General features: G+C 51.1%; 1 protein-coding gene across 1 annotated transcript in view; it reads right to left on the bottom strand.

Moving 5' to 3' along the window:
• Window positions 1-7,305, bottom strand: part of tbpl1 (TBP-like 1) — a 31,809-nt gene extending 24,504 nt beyond the window's left edge. Inside the window, exons 1-4 of the mRNA XM_065026135.1 lie at window positions 6,888-7,305; window positions 6,379-6,547; window positions 3,249-3,486; window positions 1,670-1,752 (exon numbers count right to left, since the gene is read on the bottom strand). Of these exons, the coding sequence (XP_064882207.1) occupies window positions 1,670-1,752; window positions 3,249-3,383 (218 nt within the window). The 5' untranslated portion in view covers window positions 3,384-3,486; window positions 6,379-6,547; window positions 6,888-7,305. The remainder of the gene's footprint in view (window positions 1-1,669; window positions 1,753-3,248; window positions 3,487-6,378; window positions 6,548-6,887) is intronic.
• Between the last annotated feature and the right edge of the window lie 19,153 nt (window positions 7,306-26,458).

The following is a 26,458-nucleotide window of genomic DNA, read 5'->3' as shown; positions in this document are numbered from 1 at the left end:
TTTGAGGTGTGTGTGTTGAGGTGTGTGTGTTGAGGTGTGTATTGAGGTGTGTGTATTGAGGTGTGTGTGTATTGAGGTGTGTGTGTGTGTATTGAGGTGTGTGTGTATTGAGGTGTGTGTGTGTATTGAGGTGTGTGTGTGTTGAGGTGTGTGTGTGTTGAGGTGTGTGTGTGAGGTGTGTGTGTTGAGGTGTGTGTGTGTTGTGAGGTGTGTGTGTGAGGTGTGTGTATTGAGGTGTGTGTATTGAGGTGTGTGTGTTGAGTGTGTGGTGTTGAGGTGTGTGTGTTGGAGGTGTGTGTGTGTTGGTGGTGTGTGTATTGAGGTGTGTTGAGGTGTGTGTGTTGAGGTGTGTGTGTTGAGGTGTGTGTGTGTATTGAGGTGTGTGTGTGTTGAGGTGTGTGTGTTTGAGGTGTGTGTATTGAGGTGTGTGTGTTGGTGGTGTGTGTATTGAGGTGTGTGTGTTGAGGTGTGTGTGTTGAGGGTGTGTGTGTGTGTGTGAGGTGTGTTGAGGTGTGTATTGTGTGTGTGTGTTGAGGTGTGTGTGTGTTGAGTGTGTGTGTTGAGGTGTGTGTGTGTGTGTTGAGGTGTGTGTGTGTTGAGGTGTGTGTGTTGTGTGTGTGATGTGTGTGTGTGTGAGGTGTGTGTGTGTGAGGTGTGTGTGTGTTGAGGTGTGTGTGTGTGTGTGTGTGTGTGTGAGGTGTGTGTGTGTGTTGAGGTGTGTGTGTGTGTTGAGGTGTGTGTGTGTGTGAGGTGTGTGTGTGAGGTGTGTGTGTGTTGAGGTGTGTGTGTGTGTTGAGGTGTGTGTATTGAGGTGTGTGTGTGTTGAGGTGTGTGGTGTGTGTATTGAGGTGTGTGTGTGTGTGTATTGAGGTGTGTGTGTGTGTGTGTTGAGGTGTGTGTGTTGAGGTGTGTGATTGAGGTGTGTGTGTGTGTGTTGAGGTGTGTGTATTGTGGTGTGTGTGTATTGAGGTGTGTGTGTTGAGTGTGTGTGTTGTGTGTGTGTGTGTGTGTTGTGTGTGTGTGTTGAGGTGTGTGTGTGTGAGGTGTGTGTATTGAGGTGTGTTGAGGTGTGTGTTGAGTGTGTGTATTGAGTGTGTGTATTGAGGTGTGTGTGTTGAGGTGTGTGTGTGTGTGTGTGTGTTGAGGTGTGTGTGTTGAGGTGTGTGTGTTGGAGGTGTGTGTTGAGGTGTGTGTGTTGAGGTGTGTGTATTGAGGTGTGTGTGTGTGTGAGGTGTGTGGTGTGTGTTGAGGTGTGTGTGTGTTGAGAGGTGTGTGTATTGAGGTGTGTGTATTGAGGTGTGTGTGTGTTGAGGTGTGTGTATTGAGGTGTGTGTGTGTTGAGGTGTGTGTATTGAGGTGTGTGTGTTGAGAGGTGTGTGTGTTGAGGTGTGTGTGTGTGAGGTGTGTGTGTGTGTATTGAGGTGTGTGTGTTGAGGTGTGTGTGTTGAGGTGTGTGTGTTGAGGTGTGTGTGTTGAGGTGTGTGTATTGAGGTGTGTGTATTGAGGTGTGTGTGTTGAGGTGTGTGTGTTGAGGTGTGTGTGTGTTGGGGTGTGTGTGTTGAGGTGTGTGTGTGTTGAGGTGTGTGTGTTGAGGTGTGTGTGTGTTGAGGTGTGTGTTTGTTGAGGTGTGTGTGTGTTGAGGTGTGTGTGTGTTGAGGTGTGTGTGTACCTGGTAGCGCCCGTACAGATGATTTTCCCTGAAGACCAGATGGAAGCGGTGATCCTGGGTTTGCGGAGTTTCATCAGGACTTTCTAGAAGTTACACACACAGGACAGGACTATATAATACACACTGTCCTCACATAGTTACTAGTCCCACCTAAAGGACTCTACGCACAAACAGAACCACGGAGAGTTGTATACGGCCCGGTCCAAAAACTCATCTGCACAGAAGTGCATAGAACTAAAAGGAGAGTGTAACACAGTATGTAGATCAATTAAGATAAGGGCCCCGGGTTCCCTCAAAGCAAAACGCCCCGGGTTCCCTCAAACGCCCCGGTTTCCCTCAAACGCCCCGGGTTCCCTCAAACGCCGCACAGGGTTCCCTCAAACGCAAAACGCACAGGGTTCCCTCAAACGCAAAACGCACAGGGTTCCCTCAAACGCAAAACGCCCCGGGTTCCCTCAAACGCCCCGGGTTCCCTCAAAGCAAAACGCCCCGGGTTCCCTCAAAGCAAAACGCCCCGGGTTCCCTCAAAGCAAAACGCCCCGGGTTCCCTCAAAGCAAAACGCACAGGGTTCCCTCAAACGCAAAACGCACAGGGTTCCCTCAAACGCAAAACGCACAGGGTTCCCTCAAACGCACCGGGTTCCCTCAAACGCCCCGGGTTCCCTCAAAGCCAAACGCCCCGGGTTCCCTCAAAGCAAAACGCACCAGGTTCCCTCAAACGCAAAACGCACCGGGTTCCCTCAAACGCAAAACGCACCGGGTTCCCTCAAACGCAAAACGCACCGGGTTCCCTCAAACGCAAAACGCACCGGGTTCCCTCGCAAACGCACCGGGTTCCCTCAAAAAACGCACCGGGTTCCCTCAAACGCAAAACGCACCGGGTTCCCTCAAACGCAAAACGCACCGGGTTCCCTCAAACGCAAAACGCACCGGGTTCCCTCAAACGCAAAACGCACCGGGTTCCCTCAAACGCAAAACGCACCGGGTTCCCTCAAACGCAAAACGCACCGGGTTCCCTTGAGATCACAAAAAAAAAAAACTCTAGAAACGTTGAGAGGAATTCTGGGAAAGCCAATTCTCTGGCCAACTGAGTTGGTCACAGGTGGTGTCCTCGCCATAGACATAGAACAGGCTTGGAACCTATAACCCTGGCAATTTGACTGGGAAACTCACAATGGCTGGCTGGTATTGTGATGCAATCATTTCCATGGTAACGTAGAATTTTTCATTCAAATGATGCTAACTGATGTGGCTCATGCAATCGATTGCATGTATTGTAAAGTCAGTTGAGTTGATTCGACAAATTACAGAAAAAGATCGAGGGGTACACTTTCTGATTTTACTTCCTGCTTTCCTCCTAAACTATGTTTTTAAAAAAAATACAGGTTAAGACACTAATAATTCCATGCTGTTTGAAAATAAAGTGCTAGCGCCGTTGCTAACAAGCAAAGCTGGTTCCATTGCTGCAAAGAGTTATGGGATATTAGAATCCTGTAGTCTTAAGAGCTAAGTAAAATAATACAGGTTGTGTGTACACTCAAAATGGCCGCCAGTCCACCCATTGTGCGTCTGTCCTTACCCCATATTCAGGTTTATAGATTACGTTGACCCCCTCCAGAGCGATGGTGCGCAGGTTGAGGTGGCAGCGTGTCCTGAATACAGCCACCACATTGGTGATAATGATATCCAACGCTACGTCATTACTGGGCTCCATGGGGACCCACTGGACCGGAGCGCTGGGTCTGGGTGGCTGGGCCCGGCTGTCTGGCTGACAGGAAGTGGATTACAGGTGCATGACAACCGCCTGGATACGAACACTAGAAATGACAGACAGAGACATCCCTAGTATTAGAGATCTCATTCCGCTAGCTAGATGAAGGAAGCCTTCACCACCTTCACCAATAGCCATTCGATATCGCAGCATCTCAGAGTAGAAGTGCTGGTCTAAGATCAGTTTTACATTTTAGATCAAATGTATCAGATTACATGGAGAGGGGACCTGATCCTAGATCATAATGTATCAGATTACATGGAGAGGGGAACTGATCCTAGATCATAATGAATCAGATTACATGGAGAGGGGAACTGATCCTAGATCATAATGTAAGATTACATGGAGAGGGAACTGATCCACAGATCATAATGAATCAGATTACATGGAGGGGGGAACTGATCCTAGATCATAATGAATCAGATTAGATCATGTATCAGATTATATGGAGAGGGGAACTGATCCATAATGAATCAGATTACATGGAATGATCAGATTAATGAATCAGGGAGAGGGGGGAATCCTAGATCATAATGATTACCTAGATCATAATGAATCAGATTACATGGAGAGGGGAACTGATCCTAGATCATAATGAATCAGATTACATGGAGAGGGGAACTGATCCTAGATCATAATGAATCAGATTACATGGAGAGGGGAACTGATCCTAGATCATAATGAATCAGATTACATGGAGAGGGGAACTGATCCTAGATCATAATGAATCAGATTACATGGAGAGGGGGGGACCTGATCCTAGATCATAATGAATCAGATTACATGGAGAGGGGGACCTGATCCTAGATCATAATGAATCAGATTACATGGAGAGGGGAACTGATCCTAGATCATAATGAATCAGATTACATGGAGAGGGGAACTGATCCTAGATCATAATGAATCAGATTACATGGAGTGGAGGACCTGATCCTAGATCATCACTTCTACACTGAAAGGCTTGATACATGTACAGTTGAAGTTTAAATACAACTTAAAAGCCAAACACATTTAAAACTCAGTTTCACAATTCCTGACATTTAATCCTTGTAAAAATTCCCTGTCTTAGGTCAGTTAGGATCACCACTTTATTTTAAGAAATGTGAAATGTCAGAATAATAGTAGAGAGAATTATTTATTTCAGGTTTTATTTCTTTCATCACATTGCCAGTGGGTCAGAAGTTTGCATACACTCAACTAGTATTTGGTAGCATTGCCTTTAAATTGTTTCACTTGGGTCAAACGTTTCAGGTAGCCTTCCACAAGCTTCCCACAATAAATTGGGTGAATTTTAGCCCATTCCTCCAGACAAAGCTGGTATATTTGTAGGCCTCCTTGCTCACACACACTTTTTCAGTTCTGCCCACAAATGTTCCATAGGATGGAGGTCAGGGCTTTGTGATGGCCACTCCAATACCTTGACTTTGTTGTCCTTAAGCCATTTTGCCACAACTTTGGAAGTATGCTTGGGGTCATTGTCCATTTGGAAGACCCATTTGCCACCAAGCTTTAACTTCCTGACTGATGTCTTGAGATGTTGCTTCAATATATCCACATAATTTTCCTTCCTCATGATGCCATCTATTTTATGAAGTGCACCAGTCCCTCCTGCAGCAAAGCACCCCCACAACATGATGCTGCCACCCCCGTGCTTCACGGTTGGGATGATGTTCTTCGGCATGCTAGCCTCCCCCTTTATCCTCCAAACATAACGATGGTCATTATGACCAAACAGTTCTATGTTTGTTTCATCAGACCAGAGGACATTTCTCCAAAAAGTACAATATTTGTCCCCATGTGCAGTTGCAAACCGTAGTCTGGCTTTTTAATGGCGGTTTTGGAGCAGTGGCTTCTTCCTTGCTGAGCGGCCTTTCAGGTTATTTCGATATAGGACTCGTTTTTACTGTGGATATAGATACTTTTGTACCGGTTTCCTCGAGCATCTTCACAAGGCTTCATTTTGCTTTATCTTGGCCAGGTCGCAGTTGTAAATGAGAACTTGTTCTCAACTAGCTTCCCTGGTTAAAAAAGGTGAAATAATATATTTTTTTAAAAGGTCCTTCGCTGTTCTTCTGGGATTGTTTCTCACTTTTCGCACCAAAGTAAGTTCACCTCTAGGAGACAGAACGCGTCTCCTTCCTGAGCGGTATGACGGCTGTGTGGTCCCATGGTGTTTATACTTGTGTACTATTGTTTGTTCAGATGAACGTGGTACCTTCAGGTGTTTGGAAATTGCTCCCAAGGATGAACCAGACTTGTGGAAGTCTACAATTTTTTTCCCCCTGAGGTTTTGGCTGATTTCTTGTGATTTTCCCATGATGTCAAGCAAAGAGGCACTGAGTTTGACGACAGGCCTTGAAATACATCCATAAGGAACACCTCCAATTGACTCAAATGATGTCAATTAGCCTATCAGAAGCTTCTAAAGCCATGACATAATTTTCTGGAATTTTCCAAGCTGTTTAAAGGCACAGTCAACTTAGTGTATGTAAACTTCTGACCCACTGGAATTGTGATAGTGAATCATAAGTGAAATAATCTGTCTGTAAACAATTGTTGGAAAAATTGTGTCATGCACAAAGTAGATGCCCTAACCGACTTGCCAAAACTATAGTTTGTTATCAAGAAATTGTGGAGTGGTTGAGAAACTAGTTTTAATGACTCCAACCTAAGTGTATGTAAACTTCCGACTTCAACTGTATATGGACCAAAGTCTCGATTGACACAGAAAATGTACAGATTCGGTCAAAAGTTGGGACATACCTCTCATTACAGGTTTTTATTTTTTTTACAATTCTCTAAAATTGTAGAAAATAGTAAAAAAATAAATAAACCTGGAACGAGTAGGTGTCCAAACATTTGACTGGTCCTGTATACCTGACCATGTATATTAACTATCCACTTCAGCTTTGTTGTTGTTTCGTGTACCATAACATACCGGGTTTGTCTGTAGATGTTCTTGTTCTTCAATCAGACTTGTCTCAAGTAGAAAATAGAGACAATTAGTTCCACAGATGGACGTGATAATGAGGATTTATCCGGGGAACCTCCTCTGCAGCACACAGACCAGGGATGTTCATACGACCCCGGTCAGAAAAAACGATATACTGCAAATATTAAAACATTACATTCAAGTTTCACAATTAACATCAGAATGGTACAGGGAGACATTATCTAAGTAAGATAAAAGGGGGAATAACGTTAAGCTAATTAGTAAGTCAAGTGAACTAGCTAGCTAGCATCAACAGAGTAGCACTGGCTAACTTACCACGGCGTCTAGACACACCGCTCTATTATATTATTACAAAATAAGTTGGTTGACAGGTTTCTGCATCATTAAAATCAACAACAACAACAAAAATAAAAAGTCTAAAGATATTGAATAGGAGTTGAGTTTAGCTTAGCTAGGTCAGTTTAGTTGCTACCCGGCGTTGCGTAGTAACGTACCTGTGTACGCCTGACCTGCACAATCACCTCGTAACTCATTGGTCGTTAACGTTAGTTCGCTTGTTACCTAGTTACATCAATAGTTAGTTAGACACACGGGCTTGCAAACAAAGAGGAAATTGACATGTAGCCCGGTACACGTTTCAGCTCGCTAGCCAGCCAATTAACAAAGAAAATGGCTAACGTTGTTAGCTCTTCAGGGGCAACTTGCTTTTTATTATTTTTAATTTTTTTTACATTAGTTAGCTAGTTTGATGGGATTCTCCAAGACTGTATTTTCTTCTTAAGTGGAGATATACTTCACTGAACTGTTGCCAAAATAAAAAACAAACGCCATTATCACGGGCGAAATGTAACGTTATTTGCTCTCGCCTCTATGTTCAGCCGATAACCTTCTGGCTAACTGCTTCCTGTTTAGAGTTTGGTTTTAGAAAAGGGAGGAGGGGGCAGGGCTGCAGTTTTTCCGACATAAGAATCTCTGTGGTTATATCACCCTCTTGTGGACAAAGATGTCTCCAATTGATATTTCAATGATGGTTAATTAAATCCAATTGTTGGAGAGAGTATGAATAAAATCAAAAATAATAATAATTTTAAAAATTATAGAATTGACACATCGTATATAATGAAAATGTCGTGCAAGTAATGGACTGTGTTGAATTACAAAGAGCATATATAAAAACACACGTCGAATGTCAATGCTTGTAGTTGAGCAACACCAATGGTTATATGAAAGCTCATGTCCCATTCGAGATATGTGTCTTCTAGTCTGCGAACGCGTTTCCATGTTACAGTGCGCCTCTTTAATTCTTCAGAGCTTTTCAACTGAGGAGAGCACGGTCACACAGGTAGGAGGAGTGATTTCTGTCAATCATAAACTCTGCCTCTTCACCGTAAATTCGCAAAAAATCGAAATTTGATCAAATGGACATTTATCAGAGCAACCAATGAGGGAATTAGTATCCGGTTTAGTTCCAAGACCGTGTGTTTCCGCTCACAGTGTTGCCAATGTCGCATTTTTTTTTTGCAATTGGGCAACTTTGAAAAAAGATGCCCAAGTGGAAATGTGAAATGGAAGTTATGGAGCTACCTCTTGTGGTGAAAAGTCCTCACTGAAACGGACACGAGGCTAAATGTGGAGAATGATACACAATGAGATCGGGTGCAGGCCAGGCAACAGGCTGTTAGCCAGGTAACAGGCTCCAGGCAACAGGCTGTTAGCCAGCCTGCCAGCTTAGTGGAGTCTACCATTAGTAGCACAGTCAGTGTAGTCAGCTCAGCTTTCCCCATTGAGACCGTGTCTGTGCCAAATCAAATCAAATCAAATCAAATTTTATTTGTCACATACACATGGTTAGCAGATGTTAATGTGAGTGTAGCGAAATGCTTGTGCTTCTAGTTCCGACAATGCAGTGATAACCAACAAGTAATCTAACTAACAATTCTAAAACTACTGTCTTATACACAGTGTAAGGGGATAAAGAATATGTACATAAGGATATATGAGTGAGTGATGGTACAGAGCAGCATACAGTAGATGGTATCGAGTACAGTATATACATATGAGATGAGTATGTAGACAAAGTAAACAAAGTGGCATAGTTAAAGTGGCTAGTGATACATGTATTACATAAGGATGCAGTCGATGATGTAGAGTACAGTATATACGTATGCATATGAGATGAATAATGTAGGGTAAGTAACATTATATAAGGTAGCATTGTTTAAAGTGGCTAGTGATATATTTACATAATTTCCCATCAATTCCCATTATTAAAGTGGCTGGAGTTGGGTCAGTGTCAATGACAGTGTGTTGGCAGCAGCCACTCAATGGTGGCTGTTTAACAGTCTGATAGCCTTGAGATAGAAGCTGTTTTTCAGTCTCTCAGTCCCAGCTTTGATGCACCTGTACTGACCTCGCCTTCTGGATGATAGCGGGTGAACAGGCAGTGGTTCGGGTGGTTGATGTCCTTGATGATCTTTATGGCCTTCCTGTAACATCGGGTGGTGTAGGTGTCCTGGAGGGCAGGTAGTTTGTCCCCGGTGATGCGTTGTGCAGACCTCACTACCCTCTGGAGAGCCTTACGGTTGAGGGCGGAGCAGTTGCCGTACCAGGCGGTGATACAGCCCGCCAGGATGCTCTCGATTGTGCATCTGTAGAAGTTTGTGAGTGCTTTTGGTGACAAGCCGAATTTCTTCAGCCTCCTGAGGTTGAAGAGGCGCTGCTGCGCCTTCTTCACGACGCTGTCAGTGTGAGTGGACCAATTCAGTTTGTCTGTGATGTGTATGCCGAGGAACTTAAAACTTGCTACCCTCTCCACTACTGTTCCATCGATGTGGATAGGGGGTGTTCCCTCTGCTGTTTCCTGAAGTCCACAATCATCTCCTTAGTTTTGTTGACGTTGAGTGTGAGGTTATTTTCCTGACACCACACTCCGAGGGCCCTCACCTCCTCCCTGTAGGCCGTCTCGTCGTTGTTGGTAATCAAGCCTACCACTGTTGTGTCGTCCGCAAACTTGATGATTGAGTTGGAGGCGTGCGTGGCCACGCAGTCGTGGGTGAACAGGGAGTACAGGAGAGGGCTCAGAACGCACCCTTGTGGGGCCCCGTGTTGAGGATCAGCGGGGAGGAGATGTTGTTGCCTACCCTCACCACCTGGGGCGGCCCGTCAGGAAGTCCAGTACCCAGTTGCACAGGGCGGGTCGAGACCCAGGGTCTCGAGCTTGATGACGAGCTTGGAGGGTACTATGGTGTTGAATGCCGAGCTGTAGTCGATGAACAGCATTCTCACATAGGTATTCCTCTTGTCCAGGTGGGTTAGAGCAGTGTGCAGTGTGGTTGAGATTGCATCGTCTGTGGACCTATTTGGGCGGTAAGCAAATTGGAGTGGGTCTAGGGTGTCAGGTAGGGTGGAGGTGATATGGTCCTTGACTAGTCTCTCAAAGCACTTCATGATGACGGAAGTGAGTGCTACGGGCGGTAGTCGTTTAGCTCAGTTACCTTAGCTTTCTTGGGAACAGGAACAATGGTGGCCCTCTTGAAGCATGTGGGAACAGCAGACTGGTATAGGGATTGATTGAATATGTCCGTAAACACACCGGCCAGCTGGTCTGCGCATGCTCTGAGGGCGCGGCTGGGGATGCCGTCTGGGCCTGCAGCCTTGCGAGGGTTAACACGTTTAAATGTCTTACTCACCTCGGCTGCAGTGAAGGAGAGACCGCATGTTTTCGTTGCAGGCCGTGTCAGTGGCACTGTATTGTCCTCAAAGCGGGCAAAAAGTTATTTAGTCTGCCTGGGAGCAAGACATCCTGGTCCGTGACTGGGCTGGGTTTCTTCTTGTAGTCCGTGATTGACTGTAGACCCTGCCACATGCCTCTTGTGTCTGAGCCATTGAATTGAGATTCCACTTTGTCTCTGTACTGACGCTTAGCTTGTTTAATAGCCTTGCGGAGGGAATAGCTGCACTGTTTATATTCGGACATGTTACCAGACACCTTGCCCTGATTAAAAGCAGTGGTTCGCGCTTTCAGTTTCACGCGAATGCTGCCATCAATCCACGGTTTCTGGTTTGGGAATGTTTTTATCGTTGCTATGGGAACGACATCTTCGACGCACGTTCTAATGAACTCGCACACCGAATCAGCGTATTCGTCAATATTTTCATCTGACGCAATACGAAACATGTCCCAGTCCACGTGATGGAAGCAGTCTTGGAGTGTGGAGTCAGCTTGGTCTGACCAGCGTTGGACAGACCTCAGCGTGGGAGCCTCTTGTTTAAGTTTCTGCCTGTAGGCAGACCTAGGTTGGGCAAAACTAAACATGGCGGTGTTCGCTTTAGCAATCTCACTGGAATAAACACCTCCTCAATTCCTGCCATTATTGAAAGAGATTGTGGTACCTCACATCTCAAAATAGGGCTACTTAATGTTAGATCCCTCACTTCCAAGGCAGTTATAGTCAATGAACTAATCACTGATCATAATCTTGATGTGATTGGCCTGACTGAAACATGGCTTAAAGCCTGAGGAATTTATTGTGTTAATGAAGCCTCACCTCCGGCTACACTAGTGACCATATCCCCAGTGCATCCCGCAAAGGGAGTTGTTGCTAACATTTACGATAGCAAATTTCAATGTACAAACAAATAAATGACTGTGTTTTCATCTTTTGAGCTTCTAGTCGTGAAATCTATGCAGCCTACTCAATCACTTTTTATAGCTACTGTTTACAGGCCTCCTGGGCCGTAATACAGCGTTCCTCATTGAGTTCCCTGAATTCCTATTGGACCTTGTAGTCATGGCAGATAATATTAAAAGTTTTGGTGACTTTAATATTCACATGGAAAAGTCTACAGACCCAGTCCAAATGGCTTTCAGAGCCATCATCGATTCAGAGATTCTAGTTCTATGACCCAATAAACAAAGATATCTTCTGTTGGATCTAACAATTCATCTTGATGGTTGTACAGTCGTCTCAAATAAAACTGTAAAGGACGTCGACGTTACTCTGGACCCCGATCTCTCTTTTGACGAACATATCAATACTATTTCAAGGAACAGCTTTTTTCCATCTTCGTAACATTGCAAAAATCAGAAACTCTGTCCAGGAAGGATGCAGAAAAGGTAATCCATGCTTTTGTCACTTCTAAATTAAACTACTGCAATGTTCTACTTTTCGGATACCCGGATAAAACACTAAATAAACTTTAGTTCGTACTAAATATGGCTGCTAGAATCTTGACTAGAACCAAAAAATGTGATCATATCACTCCAATGCTAGCCTCTCTACACTGGCTTCCTGTTAAGGCAAGGGCTGATTTCAAGGTTTTACTGCTAACCTACAAAGCATTACATGGGCTTGCTCCTACCTATCTCTCTGATTTGGTGCTGCCGTACATACCTACACATACGCCACGGTCACAAGACGCAGGCCTCCTAACTGTCCATAAAATTTCTAAGCAAACAGCTGGAGGCAGGGCTCACCTAGCCCCAGACAACACCCTACCGCTACCCCCTACTATCACCTAGCCCCTGACTATACCCTACCACTACCCCCTACTCACCTAGCCCCTGACAACACCCTACCGCTACCCCCTACTCACCTAGCCCCTGACAACACCCTACCGCTACCCCCTACTCACCTAGCCCCTGACAACACCCTACCACTACCCCCTACTACCGCTCCCCCTACCACCTAGCCCCTGACAACCCCCTACCACCACCCACCCCCACCCTACCACTCTCACCCCTACTCACCTAGCCCCTGACAACACCCTACCACTACCCACTACCCCTGACAACACCCTACCACTCTCACCTAGCCCCTGACAACACCCTACCACTACCCACTACCCCCCCTACTCTCACCTAGCCCCTGACAACACCCTACCACTACCCCCTACCACTACCCCCTGACTACCCCCCTGACAACACCCTACCACTACCCACTACCCCTACCACCTAGCCCCTGACAACACCCTACCACTACCCCCTACTCTCACCTAGCCCCTGACAACCCTACCACTACCCTACCACTACCCCCCTAGCCACCACTACCCCCCTGACTACTCTCACCTAGCCCCTGACAACACCCTACCACTACCCCCTACTCACCCCCTACTCTCACCTAGCCCCTGACTACACCCTACCACTACCCACTACCCCCTACCTAGCCCCTGACTCACCTAGCCCCTGACTACACCCCTACCACTACCCCCCTACCACTACTCTCACCTAGCCCCTGACTATACCCTACCACTACCCCCTACTCTCACCTAGCCCCTGACTATACCCTACCACTACCCCCCCTTACTACCACTACCCCCTACTCACTCTCACCTACCCCTAGCCCCTGACTACACCCTACCACTACCCCTACCCCCTGACTACTGCTACCCCCTCTCACCTAGCCCCTGACTATACCCTACCACTACCCCCTACTCTCTACTCTCACCTAGCCCCTGACTATACCCTACCACTACCCCCTACTCCTCACCTAGCCCCTGACAACACCCTACCACTACCCCCTACTGACTTCCCTACACCTAGCCCCTGACTACACCCTACCACTACCCCCCTACTCACCTAGCCCCTGACAACACCCTACCACTACCCACTACCCCTACTACCACTACCCCTTACCTAGCCCCTGACAACACCCTACCACTACCCCCTACTCTCACCTAGCCCCTGACAACACCCTACCACTACCCACTACCCCCCTACCTCACCTAGCCCCCACTACACCCTACCACTACCCCCCCTACTCTCACCCCCTAGCCCCCTGACTACACCCTACCACTACCCACTACCCCTACCCACCTAGCCCCTGACTCACCCTACCACTGCCCCCACTCTCACCCCCTACAACTCACCTAGCCCCTGACTACACCCTACCACTACCCACTACCCCTACTCTCACCTAGCCCCTGACTATACCCCCCCTACCACTACCCCCTACTCCTCACCTAGCCCCTGACAACACCCTACCACCCTACCCACTACCCCCTCACCTAGCCCCTGACACTACTACTCTCACCTAGCCCCTGACTACACCCTACCACTACCCCTACTCTCACCTAGCCCCTGACTACCACCCTGACTACCCCTACCACCTCTCACCTAGCCCCTGACACCCTACCACTACCCCCTACTCTCACCTAGCCCTGACTACACCCTACCACTACCCCCTACTCTCACCTAGCCCCTGACTATACCCTACCACTACCCCTACTCACCTAGCCCCTGACAACACCCTACCACTACCCACTACCCCTACTACTCACCTAGCCCCTGACTATACCCTACCACTACCCCCTACTCTCACCTAGCCCCTGACAACACCCTACCACTACCCACTACCCCCTACTCTCACCTAGCCCCTGACAACACCCTACCACTACCCCCCCCTACTCTCACCTAGCCCCTGACTACACCCTACCACTACCCACTACTCTCCTGCCCTGACACCCTACCACTACCCACTACCCCCCTACCACCTAGCCCCTGACTACCCCACCACCCCTGACTACCCCCATACTACTCACCTAGCCCCTGACAATACCCCTACCACTACCCCCTACCACTACCCTACTCTCACCTAGCCCTGACTACACCCTACCACTACCCCTACTCTCACCTAGCCCCTGACAACACCCTACCACTACCCCTACTCTCACCTAGCCCCTGACTACACCCTACCACTACCCACCTACCCCCTACTCACCTAGCCCCTGACTATACCCTACCACTACCCCCTACTCTCACCTAGCCCCTGACTACACCCTACCACTACCCACTACCCCTACTCTCACCTAGCCCCTGACAACACCCTACCACTACCCCCTACTCTCACCTAGCCCCTGACAACACCCTGCCCCTGCCCTACCACTACCCCCGACCACCCTACTGCACTACCCACCTAGCCCCTGACAACACCCTACCACTACCCCCTGACCCCCTACTCCCCCTGACCTACCCATACTCCCCTACTCACCTAGCCCCTGACAACACCCTACCACTACCCCCACTACCCCCCACTACCCCCTACTCTCACCTAGCCCTGACTACACCCTACCACTACCCCCTACTCACACCTAGCCCCTGACTACACCCTACCACTACCCCCTACCCCCCTCACCTAGCCCCTGACTACACCCTACCACTACCCCCACTACCCACTCTCACCTAGCCCCTGACTATACCCTACCACTACCCCCCCTACTCTCACCTAGCCCCTGACTATACCCTACCACTACCCCCCCTACCTCACCTAGCCCCTGACTACACTCACTACCCCTACTACCCCCTACTGACCTACACCCCTACCACTACCCCCTACTCCCTACTCTCACCTAGCCCCTGACTATACCCTACCACTACCCCCTACTCTCACCTAGCCCCTGACTATACCCTACCACTACCCCCTACCACCTAGCCCACTACCCTACCACTACCCACTACTCCCTCACCTAGCCCCTGACTATACCCTACCACTACCCCTACTCTCACCTAGCCCCTGACAACACCCTACCACTACCCACTACCCCCTACTCTCACCTAGCCCCTGACTATACCCTACCACTACCCCATACTCCCACCTAGCCCCTGACAACACCCTACCACTACCCACTACCCCCACTACTCTCACCTAGCCCCTGACTACACCCTACCACTACCCCCTACTCTCACCTAGCCCTGACTGACAACACCCTACCACTACCCACTACCCCCACCACTCTCACCTAGCCCCTGACTATACCCTACCACTACCCCCCTACTACCCACTCACCTAGCCCCTGACTACACCCTACCACTACCCCCTACTCTCACCTAGCCCCTGACTACACCCTACCACTACCCCTGCTACTCTCACCTAGCCCCTGACTACTACCCTGACCACCCTACCCCCCCTACCTCACCTAGCTAGCCCTGACTACACCCTACCACTACCCACTACTCTCCTAGCCCCTGACTCACCTAGCCCCTGACTACACCCTACCACTACCCCCCTACCTCACCTAGCCCCTGACATACACCTACCACTACCCCCTACCCCCCCTACTCTCACCTAGCCCCTGACAACACCCTACCACTACCCCCTACCCCTGACTCACCTAGCCCCTGACTGACCACCTAGCCCCTGACTATACCCTACCACTACCCACTACCTACCCCTCACCTAGCCCCTGACTACACCCTACCACTACCCCCTACTCTCTACCTACCTAGCCCCTGACTACCACCCTACCACTACCCACCCCCCTACTCTCACCTAGCCCCTGACTACACCCTACCTACCACTACCCCCTACTCTCACCTAGCCCCTGACAACACCCTACCACTACCCACTACCCCTACTCTCACCTAGCCCCTGACAACACCCTACCACTACCCCCTACTCTCACCCAGCCCCTGACAACACCCTACCACTACCCACTACCCCTACTCTCACCTAGCCCCTGACTAACACCACTACCCCTACTCTCACCTAGCCCCTGACTACACCCTACCACTACCCACTACCCCTACTCACCTCACCTAGCCCCTGACTACACCCTACCACTACCCCCTACTACTCACCTAGCCCCTGACTACACCCTACCACTACCCCCTACTACACCCTACCACTCACCTAGCCCCTGACTATACCCTACCACTACCCCCTACTCTCACCTAGCCCCTGACTATACCCTACCACTACCCCCTACTCTCACCTAGCCCCTGACTACACCCTACCACTACCCCTGCCCCTACTCTCACCTAGCCCCTGACTACACCCTACCACTACCACTACCCTCTACTCTCACCTAGCCCCTGACTATACCCTACCACTACCCCTACTCTCACCTAGCCCCTGACTATACCCTACCACTACCCACTACCCCCCCTACTCACCTAGCCCCTGACTACACCCTACCACTACCCACTACTCCCTCACCTAGCCCCTGACTATACCCTACCACTACCCCTAGCCCCTGACTACCACTACCCCCATATTCTCCACTACCCACTACCCCCTACTCTCACCTAGCCCCTGACTACCCCCACTACCCCTACTCTCACCTAGCCCCTGACTAACACCACTACCACTACCCACTACCCCCCCTGACTACTCTCTCACCTAGCCCCTGACTATACCCTACCACTACCCCTACTCCTCACCTAGCCCCTGACAACACCCTACCACTACCCCTACCCCTGACCCCCTACTCTCACCTAGCCCCTGACAACACCCTACCACTACCCCCTACCCTCTCACCTAGCCCCTGACTACCACTACCTAGCCCCTGACAACACCCTTACCTACCACTACCCACTACCCCTACTCTCACCTAGCCCCTGACTATACCCTACCACTACCCCCTACTCACCTAGCCCCTGACAACACCCTACCACTACCCACCTACAACACTACCACTACCCCTACTCCCTACCTAGCCCCTGACAACACCCTACCACCTAGCCCCTGACTTACCCTACCACCACCCACTACCACTCACCTACCACTAGCCCCTGACTACACCCTACCACTACCCCCTACTCTCACCTAGCCCCCTGACCCTACCACACCCTACCCCTACCACCTAGCCCCTGATTATACCCTACTACCCCCTACCCCTACCACCACCCCCTACACCTAGCCCCTGACAACACCCTACCACTACCCACTACCCCCTACCTCACCTAGCCCCTGACAACCCCTGACTATAAATTGCCCTACCCTACCACTACCTAGCCCCTGACTACCACCCCCTACCACTCTCACCTAGCCCCTGACAACACCCTACCACTACCCCTACTACTCACCTAGCCCCTGACAACCCCTACCACTACCCCTACTCTCACCTAGCCCCTGACTATACCCTACCACTACCCACTACTCTCACCTAGCCCCTGACTACACCCTACCACTACCCCCTACTCTCACCTAGCCCCTGACTAACACCACTACCACTACCCACCACTACCCCTACTACTCACCTAGCCCCTGACAACACCCTACCACTACCCCTACTACCCCCCTACTCTCACCCTACCTACCCAGCCCCCTGACCTAGCTGACTACACCCTACCCTACCACTACCCCTGACTACTACTCACCTCACCCCCTGACTACCACTGCCCACTACCCTACCACTACCCCTGACCCCTACTCTCACCTAGCCCCTGACAACACCCTACCACTACCCCCTACTCACCTAGCCCCTGACTACACCCTACCACTACCCTACCTACCCACCTAGCCCCTGACTATACCCTACCACTACCCCTACTCTCACCTAGCCCCTGACTATACCCTACCACTACCCCCTACTCTCACCTAGCCCCTGACAACACCCTACCACTACCCACTACCCTACTACTCACCTAGCCCCTGACTATACCCTACCACTACCCCCCTACTACCCCTACACTACCCCCTACTCTCACCTAGCCCCTGACAACACCCTACCACTACTACCCCCTACTCCCTGATTACCTAGCCCCTGACAACACCCTACCACTACCACTACCCCTACCACCCCTTACTCACCTAGCCCCTGACAACACCCTACCACTACCCCTACTCTCACCTAGCCCCTGACTACCACTACCCTACCACCCTACCCCCTACTCCCACTCCCCTACCTAGCCCCTGACAACCCTACCACTACCCCTACTCTCACCTAGCCCCTGACTACACCCTACCACTACCCACTACTCTCACCTCCCTGACTACCTAGCCCCTGACTACACCCTACCACTACCCCCTACTCTCACCTAGCCCCTGACAACCCTACCACTACCACTACCCACCACCACCCCCTACCCCTGACTATACCCTACCACTACCCCTACTCTAGCCCCTGACAACACCACTACCACTACCCCCTGACTACCCCCACCACCCACTCTCACCTAGCCCCTGACTAACACCCTACCACTACCCACTACCCCCACTACTCTCACCTAGCCCCTGACAACACCCTACCACTACCCCTACTCTCACCTAGCCCCTGACTAGCCACACCCTACCCTACCCCCTACACCTAGCCCCTGACTAACACCTACCCTGACTACCCCCCACTACCCCCACCTAGCCCCTGACAACACTATACCACTACCACTACCCCTTACTCTCACCTAGCCCCTGACTACACCCCACTACTCTCTACTAGCCCCTGACTACCCTACCCTACCACTACCCCTATACCCTACCACTACCCCTACACCTAGCCCCTGACTATACCCTACCACTACCACTACCCCCCCTACTCTACCTAGCCCCTGACTACTACACACCCACCACCCTACCACTACCCCCTACTCTCACCTAGCCCCTGACTACACCCTACCACTACCCCCCCCCCCTACTCTCACCTAGCCCCTGACTATACACCCTACCACTACCCCCTACCCCCCTCTCTCACCTAGCCCCTGACTACACCCTACCACTACCCCCCCCTACTCTCACCTAGCCCCTGACTACTATACCCCTACCCTACCACTACCCCCCACTACCCCCTACTCTCACCTAGCCCCTGACAACACCCTACCACTACCCACTACCCCTACTCTCACCTAGCCCCTGACTACACCCTACCACTACCCCCTACTCTCACCTAGCCCCTGACAACACCCTACCACTACCCACCACTACCCCTACTCTCACCTAGCCCCTGACACCACACCCTACCACTACCCACTACCCCCTACCACCTAGCCCCTGACTATACCCTACCACTACCCCTACTCACCTAGCCCCTGACTAACACCCTACCACTCCCCTGACCCCTACTGCCCCTACTCACCTAGCCCCTGACTACCACCCCCTACCACTAGCCCCTACTACACCCCCCACTAGCCCCTGACTACACCCTACCACTACCCCTACCCTACCACTACCCCTCTCTCACCTAGCCCCTGACTACACCCTACCACTACCCCTACTCCCTACTCTCACCTAGCCCCTGACTACACCCTACCACTACCCCTGATTATACCCTACTACCCTACCCCTACTCTCTCTCACCTAGCCCCTGACTATACCCTACCACTACCCCCTACTCTCACCTAGCCCCTGACTACACCCCCCTACCACTACCCACTATACCCTACCACTACCCCTACTCACCTAGCCCCTGACTATACCCTACCACTACCCCTACTCTCACCTAGCCCCTGACAACACCCTACCACTACCCACTACCCCTACCCCCTCTCACCTAGCCCCTGACTATACCCTACCACTACCCCTACCCCTACTCTCACCTAGCCCCTGACCCTACACCCTACCACTACCCCCTACTACCTCAGCCCCTGACTATACCCTACCACCTAGCCCCTGACTACACCCTACCACTACCCCTACTCTCACTCTCACCTAGCCCCTGACTACACCCTACCACTACCCCTACTACTCACCTAGCCCCTGACAACACCCTACCACTACCCACTACCCCTACTCTCACCTAGCCCCTGACTACACCCTACCACTACCCCCTACTCCCTCACCTAGCCCTGACAACACCCTCCACTACCCCTGACTACTCCCCTCACCTAGCCCCTGACTACCACTACCCCTACCACTACCCCCTACTACTCACCTAGCCCCTGACTACACCCTACCACTACCCCCTACTCTCACCTAGCCCCTGACAACACCCTACCACTACCCACTACTCCCTACTCTCACCTAGCCCCTGACTACACCCTACCACTACCCCTACACTCTACCTACCTACTCTCACCTAGCCCCTGACTACACCCTACCACTACCCACTACCCCCCTACTCCTCACCTAGCCCCTGACTATACCCTACCACTACCCCTACTCTCACCTAGCCCCTGACTATACCCTACCACTACCCACTACCCTACACCTAGCCCCTGACTATACCCTACCACTACCCCTACTCTCACCTAGCCCCTGACTATACCCTACCACTACCCACTACCCTACCTAGCTGACTCACCTAGCCCCTGACTCTCACACCCTACCACTACCCCCACCCTACTCCCTACTCTCACCTAGCCCCTGACAACACCCTACCACTACCCACTACCCCCCTACTCTCACCTAGCCCCTGACTACACCCTACCACTACCCCCTACTCTCACCTAGCCCCTGACAACACCCTACCACTACCCACTACCCTACCACTACCCCTGCTCTCACCTAGCCCCTGACAACACCCTACCACTACCCACTACCCCCTACTCTCACCTAGCCCCTGACTATACCCTACCACCCCCCTACCACTACCCCTGACTATACCACTACCCCTACTCTCACCTAGCCCTGACAACACCCTACCACTCCCACTTACCTCACCTAGCCCCTGACTATACCCTACCACTACCCCTACCCCTCTCACCTAGCCCCTGACTATACCCTACCACTACCCCCTACTACTCTCCTAGCCCCTGACTACACCCTACCACTACCCCTACTATACCTCACCCCCTACTCTCACCTAGCCCTGACTACACCCTACCACTACCCACTACTACTCTCACCTAGCCCCTGACTATACCCTACCACTACCCCTACTCTCACCTAGCCCCTGACTATACCCTACCACTACCACTACCCACCTACCCCTGACTATACTACTACACCTCAGCCCCTGACTACACCCTACCACTACCCCTACTACCTAGCCCCTCACCTAGCCCCTGACTACACCCTACCACTACCCCTACCCCTCTCACACCTAGCCCCTGACTATACCCTACCACTACCCCTACTCTCACCTAGCCCCTGACAACACCCTACCACTACCCACTACCCCCTACTCTCACCTAGCCCCTGACTATACCCTACCACTACCCCTCTACTCTCACCTAGCCCCTGACTACACCCTACCACTACCCACTACTCTCACCTAGCCCCTGACTATACCCTACCACTACCCCCTACTCTCACCTAGCCCCTGACAACACCCTACCACTACCCACTACCCCTACTCTCACCTAGCCCCTGACTAACACCCTGACTACCACTACCCACTACCCCCTACTCTCACCTAGCCCCTGACTATACCCTACCACTACCCCCTACTCTCACCTAGCCCCTGACAACACCCTACCACTACCCACTACCCACCTACTACTCACCTAGCCCCTATACTACACCCTACCACTACCCCCTACTACCCCCTACTCTCACCTAGCCCCTGACTACACCCTACCACTACCCCCTACCCACTCTCACCTAGCCCCCCTGACAACACCCTACCACTACCCACTACCCCCTACTCTCACCTAGCCCCTGACTACACCACTACCCCCTACTACCTGGCCCCTGACTACCACTACCCCCTACTCTCCCTACCTAGCCCCTGACTATACCCTACCACTACCCCCTACTCTCACCTAGCCCCTGACAACACCCACTACCCTACCCCTACCCCTACTCTCACCTCAGCCCCTGACTAACACCCTACCACTACCCACTACTCTCACCTAGCCCCTGACTATACCCTACACCCCCCTACCACTACCCCCTACTCTCTACACCTAGCCCCTGACTATACCTACCCCTACCACTAGCCCCAATACCCTACCACTACCCCCTACTCTCACCTAGCCCTGACTACACCCTACCACTACCCACTACCCCCTCTACTCTCACCTAGCCCCTGACTATACCCTACCACTACCCCTACTCTCACCTAGCCCCTGACTACACCCTACCACTACCCCCTACCCCTACTCACCTAGCCCCTGACAACACCCTACCACTACCCCTGACTTCCTACCCCTACCCACCTAGCCCCTGACTATACCCTGACCACTACCTAGCCCCTGACACTACCCACCTACTACTCACCTAGCCCCTGACTACACCCTACCACTACCCACTACCCCCTACTCTCACCTAGCCCCTGACTATACCCTACCACTACCCCCTACTCTCACCTAGCCCCTGACAACACCCTACCACTACCCACTACCCCTACTCTCACCTAGCCCCTGACTACACCCCTACCACTACCCCCTACTCTCACCTAGCCCCTGACAACACCCTACCACTACCCACTACCCCTACTCACCTAGCCCCTGACAACACCCTACCACTACCCACTACCCACCTACTCTCACCTAGCCCCTGACTACACCCTACCACTACCCACTACCCCCTACTCACCTAGCCCCTGACTACACCCTACCACTACCCCCTACTCTCACCTAGCCCCTGACAACACCACTGCTACCACTACCCACTACCCCTACTCTCACCTAGCCCCTGACAACACCCTACCACTACCACTACCCCCTACCCCTCTCACCTAGCCCCTGACCACACCCTACCACTACCCCTACTCTCACTCACCTAGCCCCTGACTGACACCCCTACCACTACCCACTACTACCCCCTACTCTCACCTAGCCCCTGACTACACCCTACCACTACCTAGCCTGACTACACCCTACCACTACCCCCTACTCTCACCTAGCCCCTGACTACACCCTACCACTACCCACTACCCCCTACTCTCACCTAGCCCCTGACTACCTACCCTACCACTACCCCCTACTCTCACCTAGCCCCTGACTACACCCTACCACTACCCCCCCTACTCTCACCTAGCCCCTGACTATACCCTACCACTACCCCCCCTATTCTCACCTAGCCCCTGACTACACCCTACCACTACCCACTACCCCCTACTCTCTACCTAGCCCCTGACTATACCCTACCACTACCCCCTACTCTCACCTAGCCCCTGACAACACCCTACCACTACCCACTACCCCTACTCTACTCACCTAGCCCCTGACTATACCCTACCACTACCCCCTACTCCCTACCTGCCCCTGACAACACCCTACCACTACCCACTACCCTACTCTCACCTAGCCCCTGACTATACCCTACCACTACCCCCTACTCTCACCTAGCCCCTGACTACACCCTACCACTACCCCCTACTCTCACCTAGCTCCCTGACTTATACCCTACCACTGTACCCACTACCCCTAGCTCCTACTAATCACCTAGCCCCTGACCTATACCCTACCACTACCCCCTACTCTCACCTAGCCCCTGACTATACCCTACCACCACCCACTACTCTAGCCCACTACCCCTCTCACCTAGCCCCTGACATACCCTACCACTACCCCCTGCTCTCACCTAGCCCTGACCCTACCACCCTACCACCACCCACTACTCTACTCACCTAGCCCTGACTACACCCTACCACTACCACTACTCCCTACTCCCACCTAGCCCCTGGCTGACACCCTACCACTACCCTTTACCTCACCTAGCCCCTGACCCCTACCACTACCCCTACTACTCTCACCTAGCCCCTGACTATACCCTACCACTACCCCCCTACTACTCACCTAGCCCCTGACAACACCCTACCACTACCCCCACTACCCCTACTCACCTAGCCCCTGACACACCCTACCACCCCCTGACTATAGCCCTATACCCTACCACTACCCCTACCACTACCCCACTATTCTCACCTAGCCCCTGACATGGCACCCTACCACTACCCCTACTCCCTACCACTACCCCCTCACCTAGCCCCTGACTATACCACTACCCACTACCCCTACCTTCTCACCTAGCCCTGACAACACCCTACCACTACCCACTACCCTGGGTACTACTCTCCACCTAGCCCCTGACTATACCCTACCACTACCCCTACCCCTCTCACCTAGCCCCTGACTACACCCTACCACTACCCCCCCCCTACTCTCACCTAGCCCCTGACTATACCCTACCACCACCCACCCCTACCCCTACTCACCTAGCCCCTGATTATACCCTACCACTACCCCTTACTCTCACCTAGCCCCTGACTATACCCTACCACCACCCACTACTCTCTACTCTCACCTAGCCCCTGATTATACCCTACCACTACCCCTTACTCTCACCTAGCCCCTGACTATACCCTACCACCACCCACTACTCTCTACTCTCACCTAGCCCCTGACTACACCCTACCACTACCCTTTACTCTCACCTAGCCCCTGACTATACCCTACCACTACCCCTACTCTCACCTAGCCCCTGACTACACCCTACCACTACCCACTACCCCTCTCACCTAGCCCTGACTCACCTAGCCCCTGACTAACACCCTACCACCCCTACCCCCCTACTCTCACCTAGCCCCTGACAACACCCTACCACTACCCCCTACTCTCACCTAGCCCCTGACAACACCCTACCACTACCCCCTACTCTCTACTCTCACCTAGCCCCTGACTATACCCTACCACTACCCCCTACTCTCACCTAGCCCCTGACTACACCCTACCACTACCCCCTACTCTCACCTAGCCCCTGACTATACCCTACCACCACTACCCAACTAGCCCTACTATACCCTCACCTAGCCCCTGATTATACCCTACCACTACCCCTTCACCCCTCTCTACCTAGCCCCTGACTATACCCTACCACCACCCACTACCACTACCCCTACTCTCACCTAGCCCCTGATTATACCCTACCACTACCCCTTACTCCCTCACCTAGCCCCTGACTATACCCTACCACCACCCACCCTACCTAGCCCCTGATTATACCCTACCACTCCCTTACCTAGCCCCTGACTACACCCTACCACTACCCCTACTCTCTACTCTGGCACCCTAGCCCCTGATTATACCCTACCCCCTACTCTCACCCCCCTGACTACCTACTCCACCTAGCCCCTGATTATACCCTACCACTACCCCTTACTCTCACCTAGCCCCTGATTATACCCTACCACTACCCCTTACTCTCCCGTCGCCCCTCGGAGGGGGGGGTTCAACCCCTCAGTTAGAGGACACACACTGTCGCTGCGTCTCAATAGTCTATCTTCTGCTCCTTTTTATCGAGGACAGTTGATCCAATCTAGAATTATTTTATGGATGTTTTTGTTTTTTATTTTTGTGATTCTGTTTTTGTTTTTAGGACTGAAACACATTCTAATTAACTCTGTTGATATGACAATTACAAGAGTTACAGTTCTGTCAGTCGGTGTGAATAAAAATGTAGTATTTAATATCTTGTATGTTTATTTCTGTTACTTACAGTGGGATCATTTCAGTAACTGTTACTCTGCACTACATCTACTACGTAGCCAATCAGCATCTCTACACGACATCTACTACGTAGCCAATCAGCATCTCTACACGACATCTACTACGTAGCCAGGTGTAGTAGACCTCACAGTGAAATGCTGAATACAACAGGTGTAGTAGACCTTACAGTGAAATGCTGAATACAACAGGTGTAGTAGACCTCACAGTGAAATGCTGAATACAACAGGTGTAGTAGACCTTACAGTGAAATGCTGAATAAAACAGGTGTAGTAGACCTTACAGTGAAATGCTGAATACAACAGGTGTAGTAGACCTCACAGTGACACGCTGAATACAACAGGTGTAGTAGACCTCACAGTGAAATGCTGAATACAACAGGTGTAGTAGACCTCACAGTGAAATGCCGAATACAACAGGTGTAGTAGACCTTACAGTGAAATGCCGAATACAACAGGTGTAGTAGACCTCACAGTGAAATGCTGAATACAACAGGTGTAGTAGACCTCACAGTGAAATGCTGAATACAACAGGTGTAGTAGACCTTACAGTGAAATGCCGAATACAACAGGTGTAGTAGACCTCACAGTGAAATGCTGAATACAACAGGTGTAGTAGACCTCACAGTGAAATGCTGAATACAACAGGTGTAGTAGACCTCACAGTGAAATGCTGAATACAACAGGTGTAGTAGACCTCACAGTGAAATGCTGAATACAACAGGTGTAGTAGACCTCACAGTGAAATGCTGAATACAACAGGTGTAGTAGACCTTACAGTGAAATGCTGAATACAACAGGTGTAGTAGACCTCAGTGAAATGCTGAATACAACAGGTGTAGTAGACCTCACAGTGAAATGCTGAATACAACAGGTGTAGTAGACCTCACAGTGAAATGCTGAATACAACAGGTGTAGTAGACCTCACAGTGAAATGCTGAATACAACAGGTGTAGTAGACCTCACAGTGAAATGCTGAATACAACAGGTGTAGTAGACCTTACAGTGAAATGCTGAATACAACAGG

This window comes from Oncorhynchus nerka, linkage group LG13, assembly GCF_034236695.1.
Source record: "Oncorhynchus nerka isolate Pitt River linkage group LG13, Oner_Uvic_2.0, whole genome shotgun sequence".
Lineage (NCBI taxonomy): Eukaryota > Metazoa > Chordata > Actinopteri > Salmoniformes > Salmonidae > Oncorhynchus > Oncorhynchus nerka.
Note: the sequence above shows the minus strand (reverse complement) of the source record. Positions and strands in the feature narration are given on the sequence as shown.